The sequence below is a fragment of the Thunnus albacares genome, chromosome 4, assembly GCF_914725855.1.
Source record: "Thunnus albacares chromosome 4, fThuAlb1.1, whole genome shotgun sequence".
Lineage (NCBI taxonomy): Eukaryota > Metazoa > Chordata > Actinopteri > Scombriformes > Scombridae > Thunnus > Thunnus albacares.
Window position 1 is genome coordinate 7,926,583 of NC_058109.1, and position 14,619 is coordinate 7,941,201.

General features: G+C 40.9%; 1 protein-coding gene across 2 annotated transcripts in view; it reads left to right on the forward strand.

The window, feature by feature from the left end:
- The window catches only part of ip6k1 (inositol hexakisphosphate kinase 1), a 36,798-nt gene extending 25,481 nt beyond the window's left edge, over window positions 1-11,317 (forward strand). For both annotated transcript variants that reach the window (XM_044348191.1, XM_044348192.1), the window contains exons 5-9: window positions 1,092-1,332; window positions 1,427-1,608; window positions 3,747-3,922; window positions 4,362-4,595; window positions 7,041-11,317. In XM_044348191.1, coding sequence (XP_044204126.1) covers window positions 1,092-1,332; window positions 1,427-1,608; window positions 3,747-3,922; window positions 4,362-4,595; window positions 7,041-7,553 — 1,346 coding nt within the window. In that variant the 3' untranslated portion in view covers window positions 7,554-11,317. The remainder of the gene's footprint in view (window positions 1-1,091; window positions 1,333-1,426; window positions 1,609-3,746; window positions 3,923-4,361; window positions 4,596-7,040) is intronic.
- Window positions 11,318-14,619: the final 3,302 nt, after the last annotated feature.

Here is a 14,619-nt window from a genome sequence, read left to right on the forward strand (position 1 = left end):
TCAGTGTCTTTAGCACCTGTCACACTGAGCTACTTTAAATGAAACATGATGGAAAGGTTTGTCTGGATGAAGAATTCCCAGTACATTGACCTGCAGTTACTAGTATGCCTGTATTCCCACCAGTCCACCTTGTGTAGTGTTGTGGGTCCCAGTGCCATGACAACGGTGGTCCATAAGGAGTCTATATTTAGTTCTGGATCTCTGCCCACTACCATTGTTCTGTTGATTAAATAACAGCAGACAGATAGAGAGACAGACAGCTGCCCAGGGACGACTTTCTGAGTCTGTTAAGTTTGTTTCCCCCAGAAACCATCTTGATATCATCAGATTAAATTTCCCCTTGTGTTCTGGGTGTGGAAGTGGTGAAAAAGTCCATCTTTCTGTGGACAGAGAGTTCACTCTATACCGTTATATTTGTAATATTCTCAGTTTGGTCAGTTGATTTCCCACCAGTGAGCCAACTGACAGCTAAATTAAATTTGGATAAACATGGAGGATGTTCAGTGTTTCACTCAGCAGGGATGATGTGCTCCTCTCTGTTTCTAAGGCTAAAAATAACAGCTTAATGTTTAAATAAAACATTGTAGGACATTCCTATCTGGTTCATTAATCTATAAACAGTTTCTCAATTGAATTTCCAGAACATTTAGTTTATCTCTAAATACAGATGGATGATAAATGACAGTAAAAGTCATGGTAGTGTTGGTTCCTACACTTTCTGTCTGCCTAAAATACAGGTTTTTCTCCTGTGATGATGATGACGATGAATTGATAAAGAGTCTGCTTGGACAGACCTTAGATTTGTGGCAACACAGTAAGACCCTATAAGACTTGATTAGACTGAACAGGGCTTTGTCTTGAACTGAGACCTTTTTTTTTTAAATGCAGTTGTTGGTGGTAACTTCTTCCTTTGGTGAGTCACATCGCTGTGACTTTTCTAACCTCTGCTGTTTCTAAGCTTCAGACGGCAAACGTTACATAAGACAAGTATTTTAGAAGATGGATTATATTTCTCTGTCTTTGTATTTTAATAGATACATTATGTCGGATATTTCTAAACATCCTGTCTGTATTTTGCTCCGTCCTGTCAGGTGTGGTGCTGGTGTGTTTCGAAGGCGACTCTGACGGCTATATCAACTTGGTGGCCTACCCTTACGGGGAGAGTAACATGGAGGGAGGGGCTGGAGAGCACGAGGAGCGCGACCCCCCTGAAAGGGAGCAGCCGAGGAGGAAACACTCCCGCCGCAGCCTCCATCGATCTTCCTCCTCCTCTGACCACAAGGAGGAGCGGCCCGACAGGAGGGAGGCGCACGACGCAGACACCTCTGATAAGTAAGATCATGTTAGATCGGCTTCACAAACATGAGATCACCAACAGCAATTTTTTGCAGCATTAATTATCCTCACTGTCTCCTCCTCCCTGCAGTCTTGCAGAGCTGAAGAGTCCCAGACTCGACCCAAAGATCCACTCAGACGTTCCCTTTCAGATGTTGGACTGGAATAGTGGTTTGAGTTCAGAGAAGATCAGCCACAACCCCTGGAGCCTCCGCTGCCACAAACAGCAGCTCAGCCGCATGAGGTCCGAATCAAAGGACCGCAAACTCTTCAGTATCCTTCTCCAGCCAATCACGCCCACCAACACTCAACATTGTTTTTTCATTTGACAAAAAATAACTTCATATAAAGATCTACTCTCTAGCTTTTAAAACAAACACCGTCCACTGACGGAGATGCAGTTTAAAACAAAAGTAATTAAAGGCTTAATGCTAAGATTTTATTCAAGGTCAAGAGTGAATTTTCACCAGTTCTGGCAAATAAATATTTCTGCAAATAAATAATCTAATCAAAGGAATACTAGTAAATTTTATCATCTATAAATAAGTTATTGTGCAAATGCACAATAGAGCTGAAATTTGTGAAAATAGAGACTATGCCTGAACATTAACAATTTCTGAATAACTATGTCTTGTACTCAAAACATAGTAACCACATCCTCTTTTATATAATTAGAGGTTTGAAATAAAATCCAGTTTAAAATCAATTCAAAATGTCGCTGACAGAGTACTTATTGTGAACGTCTGCGTTGATGTGTGACAGCAGATGTCTGAGAAAGTGAAATAAACCAGACCTTGTTGTCAAAATGAACTCCTCAAACTGTGAGCTCAAATAACGGTCAGTTAGATATTGAACCTGTGAAATGACGCTCAGGCTCATTTCAAAGCCTATAACTGAGCAGAATGGAAAGCATTTGGGCTGCAGCTGTGAGAAACGGCTGGTAAATAGTGGTGATTAAACTATGTAAATATGTACTGATGCCTGTAAATCTAGTGATGCTGGTTGAAATCATATTAATACCTCCTACAGCTCTGACTAGTGGGTTTAGTCGTCAGAAACCCCCTTTTGTACCAGTACAGTAAGAGGCAGACACTTAAAGAAAATATGAGTGAGACTGTGAGGAGGAGGGCAGGAATGAAGTGGAGTCTGCGGTTATCAGGTCAAAGGTCATATTTTGATCTTCAGCTTCAAAGAGACCAGACTGCAGCTGCCTGGAAAACACAGCTGAGGGAAGTGAAAGCGCAACACACACACACACACACACACACCATGTCCTCAACAACGTCTGTTTGTCTTCAGTCAAAACAGATTCAACAGGGCTGCTGTCAGCTCATATTTCCATATTACAACAGATACATGATACATTCAGATCATTGAAATGATCAGTATCCAGTGTGCGTCTGTGAGGCTGATAAGATTTTCTTGTTTTGAGCTTTTTAGGAAAGATGTTTTTCAGTGTTTAAACCATGTCTGTGAAAACAAGAACTTAGATTTAATCCTTTAGACACAGTATCAGACAGAAGAAAAAGATGATATTTTTATGTGTGACAAAGCTCAGTAACACTGTGACAAAGACGCAGAAATAAAATAAAAATATAAAAGTTACAATTTGCAGATAAGTTGCAAATTTGTATTATTGGTTGACAGTTCAGAACTAAAGCAGAAGAGGGTCTTAATAGTGAGTGTGTTTGTGTGCTTACCGAGAGAAATTTTAATTAGACACGGACCAGACTTATGGAGAAATATTATTATAACATTGCTTTAGTGTTTAAATCACAGTGATATGTCTCATATTTTTCTATCTGTAATATCATTTATGACCACACCGTAAATCCTCAAATAGTGGACAATGATTTTATCTACTTTTTATCTGCTACTTCTCTCTGGATTATATTACAGATAGGCCTTTATTTCTAATTGTCACAGTTTTATATTTGACCATTAGTTAGTATTTTGGTAGGAAGCCTCCCTGTTTTCTGATCTGCTCCTGTTTTAATTTATTGTTGATGCAAACTCAACATTTCCTCCACGTGCACCTTTTGTCTTGTTAAATCCAGTATAATTAACATTTCCGGTGCACTAATTCCATCACTACAACAGAGTCATGATGTACTCCACACTCTTATAATACTTCATTGTCAAATTAATTGCAGTCTCTTTTACTTTGTTGTCTTTTGGTCGATGTTAAGCCACCAATGAATGGAATTAGAATCAATTATTTGACTGTCAGACAAATCAATAAACCTGACCAGTCATCTTTAAAACTGACACAGCTCTCCTGCTGCTTCACAGCGGCTCATTTAAAATAATTAGTTTCCCTTCACCCTTTATAAAGAGAAGACAAATCTGTAGAATAAGTAGAGATCAAAGTCGGTTGGATATTTGCTCCTTAACTGCAGCGTGTCTACCAGAGTTCCTGTTGTTGGAGAACGTGGTTCACCACTTCTCTTACCCCTGCATCCTGGACCTGAAGATGGGCACCAGGCAGCACGGAGACGACGCCTCGGAGGAGAAGGCGGCCAGGCAGATGAAGAAATGTGAACAGAGCACTTCAGCGACGCTGGGAGTCAGAGTGTGTGGCATGCAGGTACAACGACTACTGCAGAGTATCAGTCAGTGTCAAAAATGACTGGATTGAGCTTTTCAATCACAGGCTCAAAACAAATGTTCATGTTTTTAGACTGAAATGTAAAACTCCAGACCTCTCAACTGCATCAGTAACTGCACCTACCCAAAGGAAATACACATCAGCAAACACAGTAGAAACACACACACACACAAACACAGCAATACAACGTCAGTACTGATATTTAGGTTTGAAAAAAGGGGGTAAAAATGTTGGATTCTCTACTATGGTTTGAATGTATTTTGAGAATCTGACTGCATGTATAAATGCAGTTTGATATAATGTGTTACATATCGATCTGACCTCGCATTGAACACGGGAAAAATCTAGTCTTGAATTTGAAGAGTTGGACAGTTTGTGTCTGAGAGACGTTTCAGCCGTTGCTCGTCTGTCTCTGCAGGTGTACCAGCTGAACACCGGTCACTACCTCTGCAGGAACAAGTACTACGGCCGCGGCCTGTCGATCGAGGGTTTTCGCCAGGCCCTCTACCAGTACATGCACAACGGCAAAGGCCTGAGGCGGGACCTCTTTGAGCCAATCCTGAATAAGCTTCGCAGCCTGAAGGCGGTGCTGGAGAGGCAGGCGTCCTATCGCTTCTACTCGTCTTCACTGCTCATCATCTATGAGGGAAAGGTGAGCCAGGACTAAAAACGCTTTGAGGGTTTAAAATGTGTGCAAGTACTTTGTGCAGTAAGTACTTTTTAGCAAGTATTTAATTAATTTCAAATTTGTTTTGTAATATGAACTGAAGTACTTTTGCAATTTTACTTTATTTGAGTCCTGTCTTATAGAAAGGCCCTGTATTCAAATTTAATCATCTTAGACATTTCAGTTGATAACATGCTTACATAGTGAACATTCTTTCACAATGCAATGAATTTGTATTAATTTAAATTCATTCATTCAAATTATAACCAGACACCTCAACCAACCACACTCTAGTGCAGTAACAAGGGTGTGATCCCTCACTGGCTTCCCACCTACAAACACTTCATATTGTGTTTGTTGAACACTTCTGTTTTCTCACATTTTTTCTCATGGACTTTTCTCAAGTAGGAGTTGCATCTTAGGCCTTATTTACATAGTTTTGTTCATCATTTCTATCAGTAATAATAACATATGACTGGTCAAGAAACACAAGCATTCAGACAATCAGACAGATTGGAAACAAACCAACAGTTTATCTGTTTTTATACTGAAAGTGAGTTCACCTGAAATGTCTGTAAACTGTGTGGATGTTTGTCACAGACTGTCAACTTACAAGAGGATAATATGTCAGTGTTGTGTTTACGGTTTGTTTCTGCTGCCCCCAAGTGGCTAAAAACTGAATTTCTCAGATGTTTAAAAAAAAAAAAAAAAGATGAAAAACTTTCTTGTGCTGTCAGACAGTTTAAAGGGGACATATCATGTACATTTCCAGGTATATATATATATTCTTGGGCTCTACTTGTATATCTTTGCATGACTTACAGTTCAAAAAGCTCCTTATTTATCTTGCATCATGTTTACACAGCGTGAGCAGCAGCGAGTGCTCCATCTGTGTGTCTACGCTATAAACATTCAGGTACAGTGTTGACGGCATATTCTGTATGGATATTCTGAATTAGCCCTTATTTTGAATTTAGCATTTTCCAATTAAGACATGTGGGATATGCTGATATTCAGGTTTTAGGATTATTCTTCGGTCATGTATACAGTGCATTCAGAATATGCATCTCAGTTGGGGTTTTTACCTCAGTTTGCGACACGCGGCCTCTTGCCTGTTTACAGTCAGCTCTGTGTGTTGTAAACACACCAACTAGCCAACAGTTTGCAAGCCTGGGATAGAGATGCATGACAGGCTGGTTGTGTAACGCACCCCTGCGCAGGCAAAATGACATATGCTGGAGCAGGAAGGCAGACAGAGGAGAGGAATGAGAGGAGAGTGGAGAGCTGTTCAGGGCGGGATAGAAAAACAGAGCACGCCTTCTCCACGACAGTGACGGAGGGGATTGGTTATTATCCTGACATGCAGCCATGGACTGACGGTGACGACTAGGTTTGATGCACCAAAAACACTCAGCAGTGTAGTAAACATCATGGAACAACCTTGGTACTGGATGTGCCTGTAACTATACATTTATAATATCAGTCATATCAGTATCACTAATAAATATCAGGCAGCAGCTCACTAATGGTTTTCACCTCACTGGTTTACTTCACTGCCTGCGGAGATCTTGTGATTCCCGTTCCTACTGGAGCAGAGGGAAACCCTTAAAATTCTCTGCATGTAGACGGGAATATTGCTGGAATATTGATCTTCATTAGAAATGTAAACAGCTTAGTAGGAATATTGTCTTTTTCAAAATAAGGGCAAAAAACTGAATATTTTGTGCATGTAAACGTAGACAATGACTGTAGTTAAGCACCTAAAACAGGGAAAAATAGACTTGAAGCCTAAAAATACACTTTGTGTTGCAGTCATGAGGGCTGTGTAGACAGCTGTATTGATTAACATGGAAGCAAACTGTTCCATCAGACATGACACAGACGAGACGCTTTCAGTGTAGACACGGTGTTATACTGACTCTTTACGCAGCTCCTCAGTTCAGCCTCTGTCTTAAACAGGCCGTTTTAGCTCCTGTCTGTTTAAGGCCCCCCTCTTAAAGCCCAGTCTGTTCTGATTGGCCAGTCTCCAGAACCTTCCCCTCAGCTCGGGAGGCTAAATGGAAACTTCTCAAATAGATCCGTACATGTTCGCCCCCGAATATGATCTGAAATATGCGAGTGGACAATGTAAACAACCCGTGGAACCTTAGCAACAAAGACTACAGAACAGATGGAATAGAGGTGACGTTGCAAACGGAGAGTTCAGGGCAAGATAAATCCCTGGTTCTTGACTTGCAGGGAGCAGTTTTACATACGTTCACCTCAAGTTTTGGATCTTTGACCATGTTTGATTAGACATCCGACATTACAACAGTATATAAATAACAGAAAACCACAAAAAGCGTGTTATGTCCCCTTTAAAGTGGCCTGTGCTGATGTTTGGTTTTCGTCAGGTCAGTACTGATCACTGCTGTGTTTGATGGTCTGTAGGAACCTGAGGGCCCTTCAGTCCTCAGCTCTGGGCAGCACGCATCCTGGCAGAAGACTCCTGCGGCCCCCGCCGAGCCTCGCTGTGGCCCCGGGCCCCACGCACCTCCGTTCCCCGACACTCCCTGTGAAACGGACATGACCCAGAACCCGGGATCACTGCCCTCTCAGGGACCTGGACTGATGGCTCCGCCCACCCCCTCCCCTCATCCTCCCCCACAGGCCCCGCCCACCAAGTCAGACTGCCACTCCTTCCTGCCCCCTCCCCCCTCGCCTCACCCCCATCCAGACTCCTCTGCCCCCTCTCCCATTTTAAACCCCTTCCCGCCTCCTCCGGCCCCGCCGCCCCAGCAGCCCCCCCTGGTGGACGTTCGTATGATCGACTTCGCCCACTCCACCTTTAAGGGTTTCCGTGGCGACACGGCGGTGCACGATGGGCCGGACCGAGGTTACGTGTTCGGACTGGAGAGCCTGGTCCAGATCCTGGAGAGCCTGCGGGATGACAGCCTGCCGTAGCTCTGAACACACACACACACACACACAAAAACACACACACATAGACACAAAATCACACACACACACACACACACACGCAGCTTGTTGTGAGTCTGTTCAGGTCGTACAGTCAGTGCAGGTTGTGCTGCAGTGCTCTCAATAACAGAGACGCCTCGGCTGTAAATATGGAACAGGGTCCTCCAGAGCGTCACCATGGCAACATGGGCATTCTACAGTCAAGTAGTTACTATAGCAACGGCCAGGAGGTGGGACAGTGGAGCTGCAATGGCTGCAACTTGAAGCTGATAATAGAGAACCTGTCTGTCTGAGGCTCTGCACACACACACACACACACACACACACACACACACACACACACACACACACAAACACATTGTACTTCTATTCTTGTGAGGACCCTCTTTCACATAATGCATTCCCGAGCCCCCCTATCCTGAACCCTCACCCCAAACTGAACCTAAACCTCATTCTAACCTTAACCATAAAATCAAATCCAACAGACATTTGACGGTTTGTCCAAAAGTGAAGACCACGTCCTCACTCCTAACGTCTGAAACTCAAATTTGTCCTCACAAAGATAGATGACCTGATTCACGCACACACACACACACACACACACACACACACACTCATCCTGGGAACAGTTGTCTCTGGAGCTGTTTGACCGAGTGTCCTCTCTGAACGACCAATCAGCTGAATCCCAGGGACCGCCCACCGAAGTTGGCCGACACTCACGTTAACCCCCTCTCCTCCTCCTCCTCCTCCTCCTCCTCCTCCTCTTCTTCTTCTACACTCCCTGCCACCCCCTCCACCACCACCCCCCCTCCTCCCACTTCCCCCCACACTTCCACTCCTCTCTGCTCCTCCTTCTCTACAGAAAACCAAACCTGGACAGGTGAACAGACTCTTTTAGCGTTACCTTGGAAACGCACTCAGAAACACATCCAAGCATCTGTTAAAGCAATAGATGGCGATGACAGACGGCAACTTTTTTTTCTTCAGCAGTGCAGAGGGCAGCGTCGCCCGCAGGGAGATAAAAGTGCAACAGAAACTTGCATCATAGACGTAGGGTTTAAGGAGAGAACATAGATGATTTCTAAACCGCTGTATGTCCGTTTTTGGGGCTTAATTCAAAAAAATGTTAGTAGTTGGTGTCCTGTAAAATCATCCTCTGGGTTATTGTGTAATTTTGGAAGCATAAGTGTCACTTTCCCAAATTGTCTCACGATGAAACGGCTCAAAGGATAAGTCTGGTGATATTATATATACTTTCTCTTGTCAACGAATCCCACAAAAAGACTAAAACCAAGAATGAACCGATCAACTAACGAGTATCGCGTGCGTAGCTAAAGCCTGATATATCTTGTTCCTCTGTGCCTCAGAGCTCTATTGTTCTCCAAAACTATTAAAAACATATTAGTTAGTCACACCGTTACACTGAGTGACATGTTCCTTCATCACCTTGAACACACACACATGCTGTAGTTTATTTTAACTCAATCCCACACACACACACACACACACACACACACACACACACCGTCCTGCTGCCAGAAATACTCACTAGAGCACCAAATCAAATTAATCCGTAATTATTCACTCAAATTAATCCACCGTTAAAAATAGTCCCCAACAAACACATTCCCTCCTGTTTGAGCAACATTTGCTAAAAACTGCAGCGTCCAGCTGTTTTAGGAAAATACTGAGACTTTATTTTTGCAAATTAAACGATATATTTGAGATTTAAAGTTCTTGTTTTATATATATATAATTATTTCAGTGGTATTTTACGCCTTTATTTAATAGCCGACAGCAGAGAGGTGACGGGGACACGGCTGGACTCATGTGGGGACGTTCTGGTTCATGATCACCACTTTAACCCCTAAACTGCCAATGTGACCCTGAAAGGTCGTTCTTGACCTTGGAAACAGCAACTGACAAAACAATCTGTGTTACAAAGTCCATTTAGCAGCTGTTCTGGAGCTTTCAATTTTATTTAGCAGAGAGAGTTGCTCAGTTGTTGTAAATGTTCAAATTTCAGGTTTTGTTTTGTTTTTTTTCTTTTTAAGGACTTCTCGTGTCGGCTAAAAAGATTGAAAGCTCCAGTACAGCTACTAAATGGACCTCATCACGCAAATGTTTTATCAACAACTGTTTTCAATCGCAAGAATGAACTTCAGGTCTTAATTTTAAATCCAACATGAACGAGAAGTCCTCAAAAAATGCTCAAAAAAAATGGAAATAACGGATCACGCGGTATAATCAAAAGCTCCAGAACAGCTACTAAATGGAGCTCAAAGATTTACGTCCTAAGGAGGAGAAAACGGGCTCGAGGCTGAGGACAGAGGAAGACCGTCAGAAAGAACTGAGAGACGCACACATTGTTGGTTTTGAGGCTTTTTATGGGATTTGTTGACAATAACAATAATATAAAGCTCTTCTTTATGTTGGGGCTGGGTGATACGGTTAAATAACAACAACATTTACTAAGAAGAATATTTTCTGATATATAGTTTGTATATGTTTTTGTGATTAAAAATCACAATATGGCAAATGTGTGTAAAATCACATAATAATCACATTGATGTGAATGAACTCTTCAAATCAGAAAAAAAAACTCATTCTCACAGTTTTTTCTTTAGTTATAATTTGCTTGGAATGATTCATTTGAGCAACGTAATTTTATAAAACATGATGTAATTAAATCATCATGATTCCACTGGAAGTTGATAAATACTAATGTTGAATTATCGCCCAGCCCTGCCTCGATTCATCATCCTGTAACTGTCAGCAGAATTGGCCACCGTGTCTCATCTGAAGAGGTCCCCCCCCCCCCCCACTCTCCCCCGCCCCCCCCCCTCCATTTGTCTCATCTTGATTGATCAGACGTGTGTAAACAATCACATTGGTCCATTTATGCTTCCTTCAATGAGTTTCCAGAGGCCGGCTGTGACGCAGCAGCGCCCCCTGCTGGTCAGCAACAGGAACTCAACTGCAGGAGCTGGAATAAGAGAGAGCAAATATGAATATTTTATTTTTGGTTTATTGAGGTGATAATTTATTTTTTTATTGTACCTTTACCCATATGTGTGGGTAAATGTTTTGTCTTTTACATGTGTCCCCCCCTCAAATGTAAAAAAAAAAAAAAGAAAGAAAAAAAAAGAAGAAGAAATGTAAAGAAATTAACTGCATCAGAGACACAACGTGTGACATGTCAGGAGAATATTAAGCAGTATTATTTCAACTAACTCAAGTCTGTTTTTATTTGCTGCTGACTCAGCTCCAGCCTAACACTCTGATTGGGTATCGACTAACAAACAAAAAAAAACATCTCATGAAGAAACGGTTACAGCAGCCAAACCCAGACTGACATCAGCTCACTTGAGCCCCCAACACTTCTGCCTGCTGAGGAGGTCGTTGCTCCGGTGGGAAGCTCGTCTTCTTAATGTGTGTCTGTTAGGACAGACGTAGACGCCATCGTTAAGTCTTTGGTTTGTTTCACTTCACCTTAAAGGCGTTTGGTAAAGAACTGCATGCACATGAACATCCTCCTGTTTTTCCACCGCAGGGTCAAACATCCTAGTTACTGTCATGACTGAAGCAGCGATGGTCCACGTGTCCTCTCAGATCATGAAATTTATTCATGAATATTAGCTTCAATGATTGATTGGAATTATTTAGCAGCATTTTCTACATCTGACATCATCCTGACTGTTTGTTAGAACAGTGAAAAGTAAGTGAGATTAAATCTTTCCAGAAGCTTTTGGGCTCGTGTTGTAATTGCTGACATGACAAAGACACATCCAGCCCTCCTTCCTGCAGCGGTGAAGGCTCTGCGTCATATGAAGTGGTTTTATAACAGCACTGCCAGTTCACATTCATTCAGTATTGCAGAGTTCAGGTGCCTCTGTGTAGTGTAGAGAAAAAAAAAAACTGCGGGTCAGTCCATCAGGGTGTAGAAACTCTCAACATAAACTCACTAACGGGCCTTTTTGACCAAACAGTCTCAGGAAATAAGGAGCTCCAGGAACTAAATCGGGACCTTAAAGTCACACTCAAGTTTGTTTGTTTTTTTTTTTTGTTTTTTGACTTGCTGAGACAACAACTTGGAGTAATTGTGTTATTCTTTGTGAGTTACCGTTGTGAGAGCGTGTGACGTTGAGATTTAAAGATTTTTTTGCTATACTAGGCGACCTGTTTGAAGCATTTAAAGTTTTTTGTTTGTCACACTCGCACTATCTTTTTGCACAGCTATCCTCATCTCGCTTATTTTTTTTATACAAATCAGAAAGTCGGCTACATAAATGTCTTTTAAATGTCAGTAACATTTAAATAGTTATAATATAATTTCCATCCAAGCTGATTCCTAAGACACATACAAGATACAAGTGGCAACTAGAGTTTGTTTTCAGGCTGAATAAAATGACGAAGACGTGGTGCAGCAGTCTGGAGGTCATCAGCTGGTCCTTCCTCAGGAGCTGGGACTTCATGTTTGGCTGCTCAGGTTAAAATGTTACTGAAAAAGTTCCTGAAAACGTTTGTGCAATTTAAAAGCACCGTGCTCGTTGTAAATGAGGTGCACTTTTTGAGCGTGTCACGGTGGCCTCGAAACTCCCGACGATGACGCCCTGAACTCATCGACTGTGTCCAGAATCGACAGTAGAAGACTGTTTCTGCCAGAAAGAGAGAAAAGTAGATGAATGTTGTTCGAGGAACCATAAGTAAAAGTCAAAATTATGAGATATTAAATTGTAATTATGAGATTTATGAAATTGTGACATTTGTGGAACTTGCCAAATCAAAATTGCAACATTAAGTCAATTTTTTTACACAATATCTCATAATTGGGCTAATATTTTGACTTCTTTCTGACGTATGATAATTTATTACTCTAGAAGTCATAATTCAGATACAAAAAGTCAAATCTTTTACATAGTATCTCATCTTTTTTTTATTCTTTTGGGCATTTTATGTCTTTTTTTTACAATTTAAGTTTTATTTGACTTTTGATCAAATATTTAAAGAGAAACTTGACCAACAAACATAAAAACACATTATGGACTTAGATATAGATGCATTATTAGCTTCCTAGAGTATATACTGTGCTTAAACACACAGGTAAGCATAGACTAAATAAAATACCATTTGAGGGTCCAATTTAAGCATCGCAGCTTTTTATGCCTTTTTTACTAGATGGTCGACAGGACAGAAGACAGGAGGTTGCAGTTTGTACTCAATTTCTTCACCCACTTGGTCACCACGGCGCCTCGTGTGCCTTTATTTTGACTTAGTATCTCATAATCTTGATCACACCAACATTTTTCATTTTTATGTCTCTTTTTGTGGCAGAAATTGTCTTCTAAGCACAGTCTGTGACACTGTAAACATGACTAATAACTCACACACACACACACATGCAGTTCATGCTAACAGGGTAAGCTTACTGTATATCATTTATGCTGATCACATGCTAACAGCCTGAATGCACATCACCAGCAGTCAGTCACATGCATGCGTGAAAAACAGACACCTCTCCTACACAAAGTTAAATCTTTACAAACTTCAGAGCTGATTTTAAAAAAAAAACAAAAAAACAAAACATCAGCAGCTGGATGAGACCCTGAACGTTACTGTTGTTGTGTAGAAAGATGTAAAAAATATTCATCCTGAATCATTTAATCTTGTATTCAATCTTTAAAGCTTATTTTTCTCTCAGAATCTTCCTGCAGGGGTCAAAATAAACTCTGTGACTTCAGTGTGACTCGACTCATTTCATCAACATTCACAAATAACAGTTTTTTTTTTTTTTTTTTGTGGCTGCAGCTTCAGACCTCCAGGAGCAACACATGCTCTGGTTTATTCTGCATCATTCAGGCCTTCATAATTTGATTAATTGAATTGTTAAGAATTTGCACCACTGAAATACAACATCAGCTATGACACGTCATCCATCTCGTGGTCCTGGTTTGAAGGAGGAAATTAAGACATTAATAAGTTTATATTGAGCTCATTTGGTGTTAAGTTGTGTTTTATCAAATTAAAACACAGAAATCTGAGGGCAAGGCAGCATTAATCCATCATAGAAGCAGTGTAAGGCTGCAACCAACTATTATTTTCATCATTAATAGGTTTGACAACTATTTCTTTAATAATCGATTGATTGTACAGTATATAAACTGTCAGAAACTAGTGAAGCCCAAATTAAAATATTCAGATGGCTTGTTTTGTCTGACCAGCAGTCAAAAAGATGTTGAGTTTACTATCAAAGAAAACTGACAATCTTCACATTTAACAAGCTGGTACCAGTAAATATTTGACATTTTTGCTTTAAAATGACAAATTATATTAGATTCCAGCATTGTTTCTGGAGAATATTGTCTGTAAATAAAAACATCATGTACATTTTATTTAACCTGAAAAATATGCAGGAAAATCGTTCTTCCAAACAACCTCCACAAGTCAGACATTAGCAGCCTGTTTGTTGCCTGACAAGCGAAACTCGGGGCAAATAAAGTCCAAAACGCTCATATTGCTGAGTGCACAGTAGAACTGAAGGCGACCCAGATGATCAACATATTGATCAGCTTCTCTCATCTGGATTTTGGCAGCTGGACAGTCAGAGGACAAACAAGTTACATCTAAAGGTACCAACTTGTATTCTGTTACATGATCTAAAGCTGGTTTTGATCCACACATCAGACTTCTGTTTCTTCATTAGTGTCTCTAAACTATTTTTACACATTCACACTAAACATGGAATCAGATTTGACTCGATAGTTTTGAGCCAGATCAAAGTAAATAAACTGAGAGTAAAAGAGTAAAAAAATAATTTTGAACCAAAAAAAGTAAACAACACTGTGCCTCATGTAATTATATTCTCCACTTTCATTTCACTAATTATGGTTAGGAGGTTGGCTGCAATGATGTCCCACAAAATAGTAATTTGTGCCGTCAAATGAATCATTTTTCACATAATTTGTGTCCCTAAATGCTGCTTGTGCTGCCATGCAGGCTGTTAGTTTAGAGGATTAAACTTTTCTACTCATTCAAGCACTGGCTGCTACTT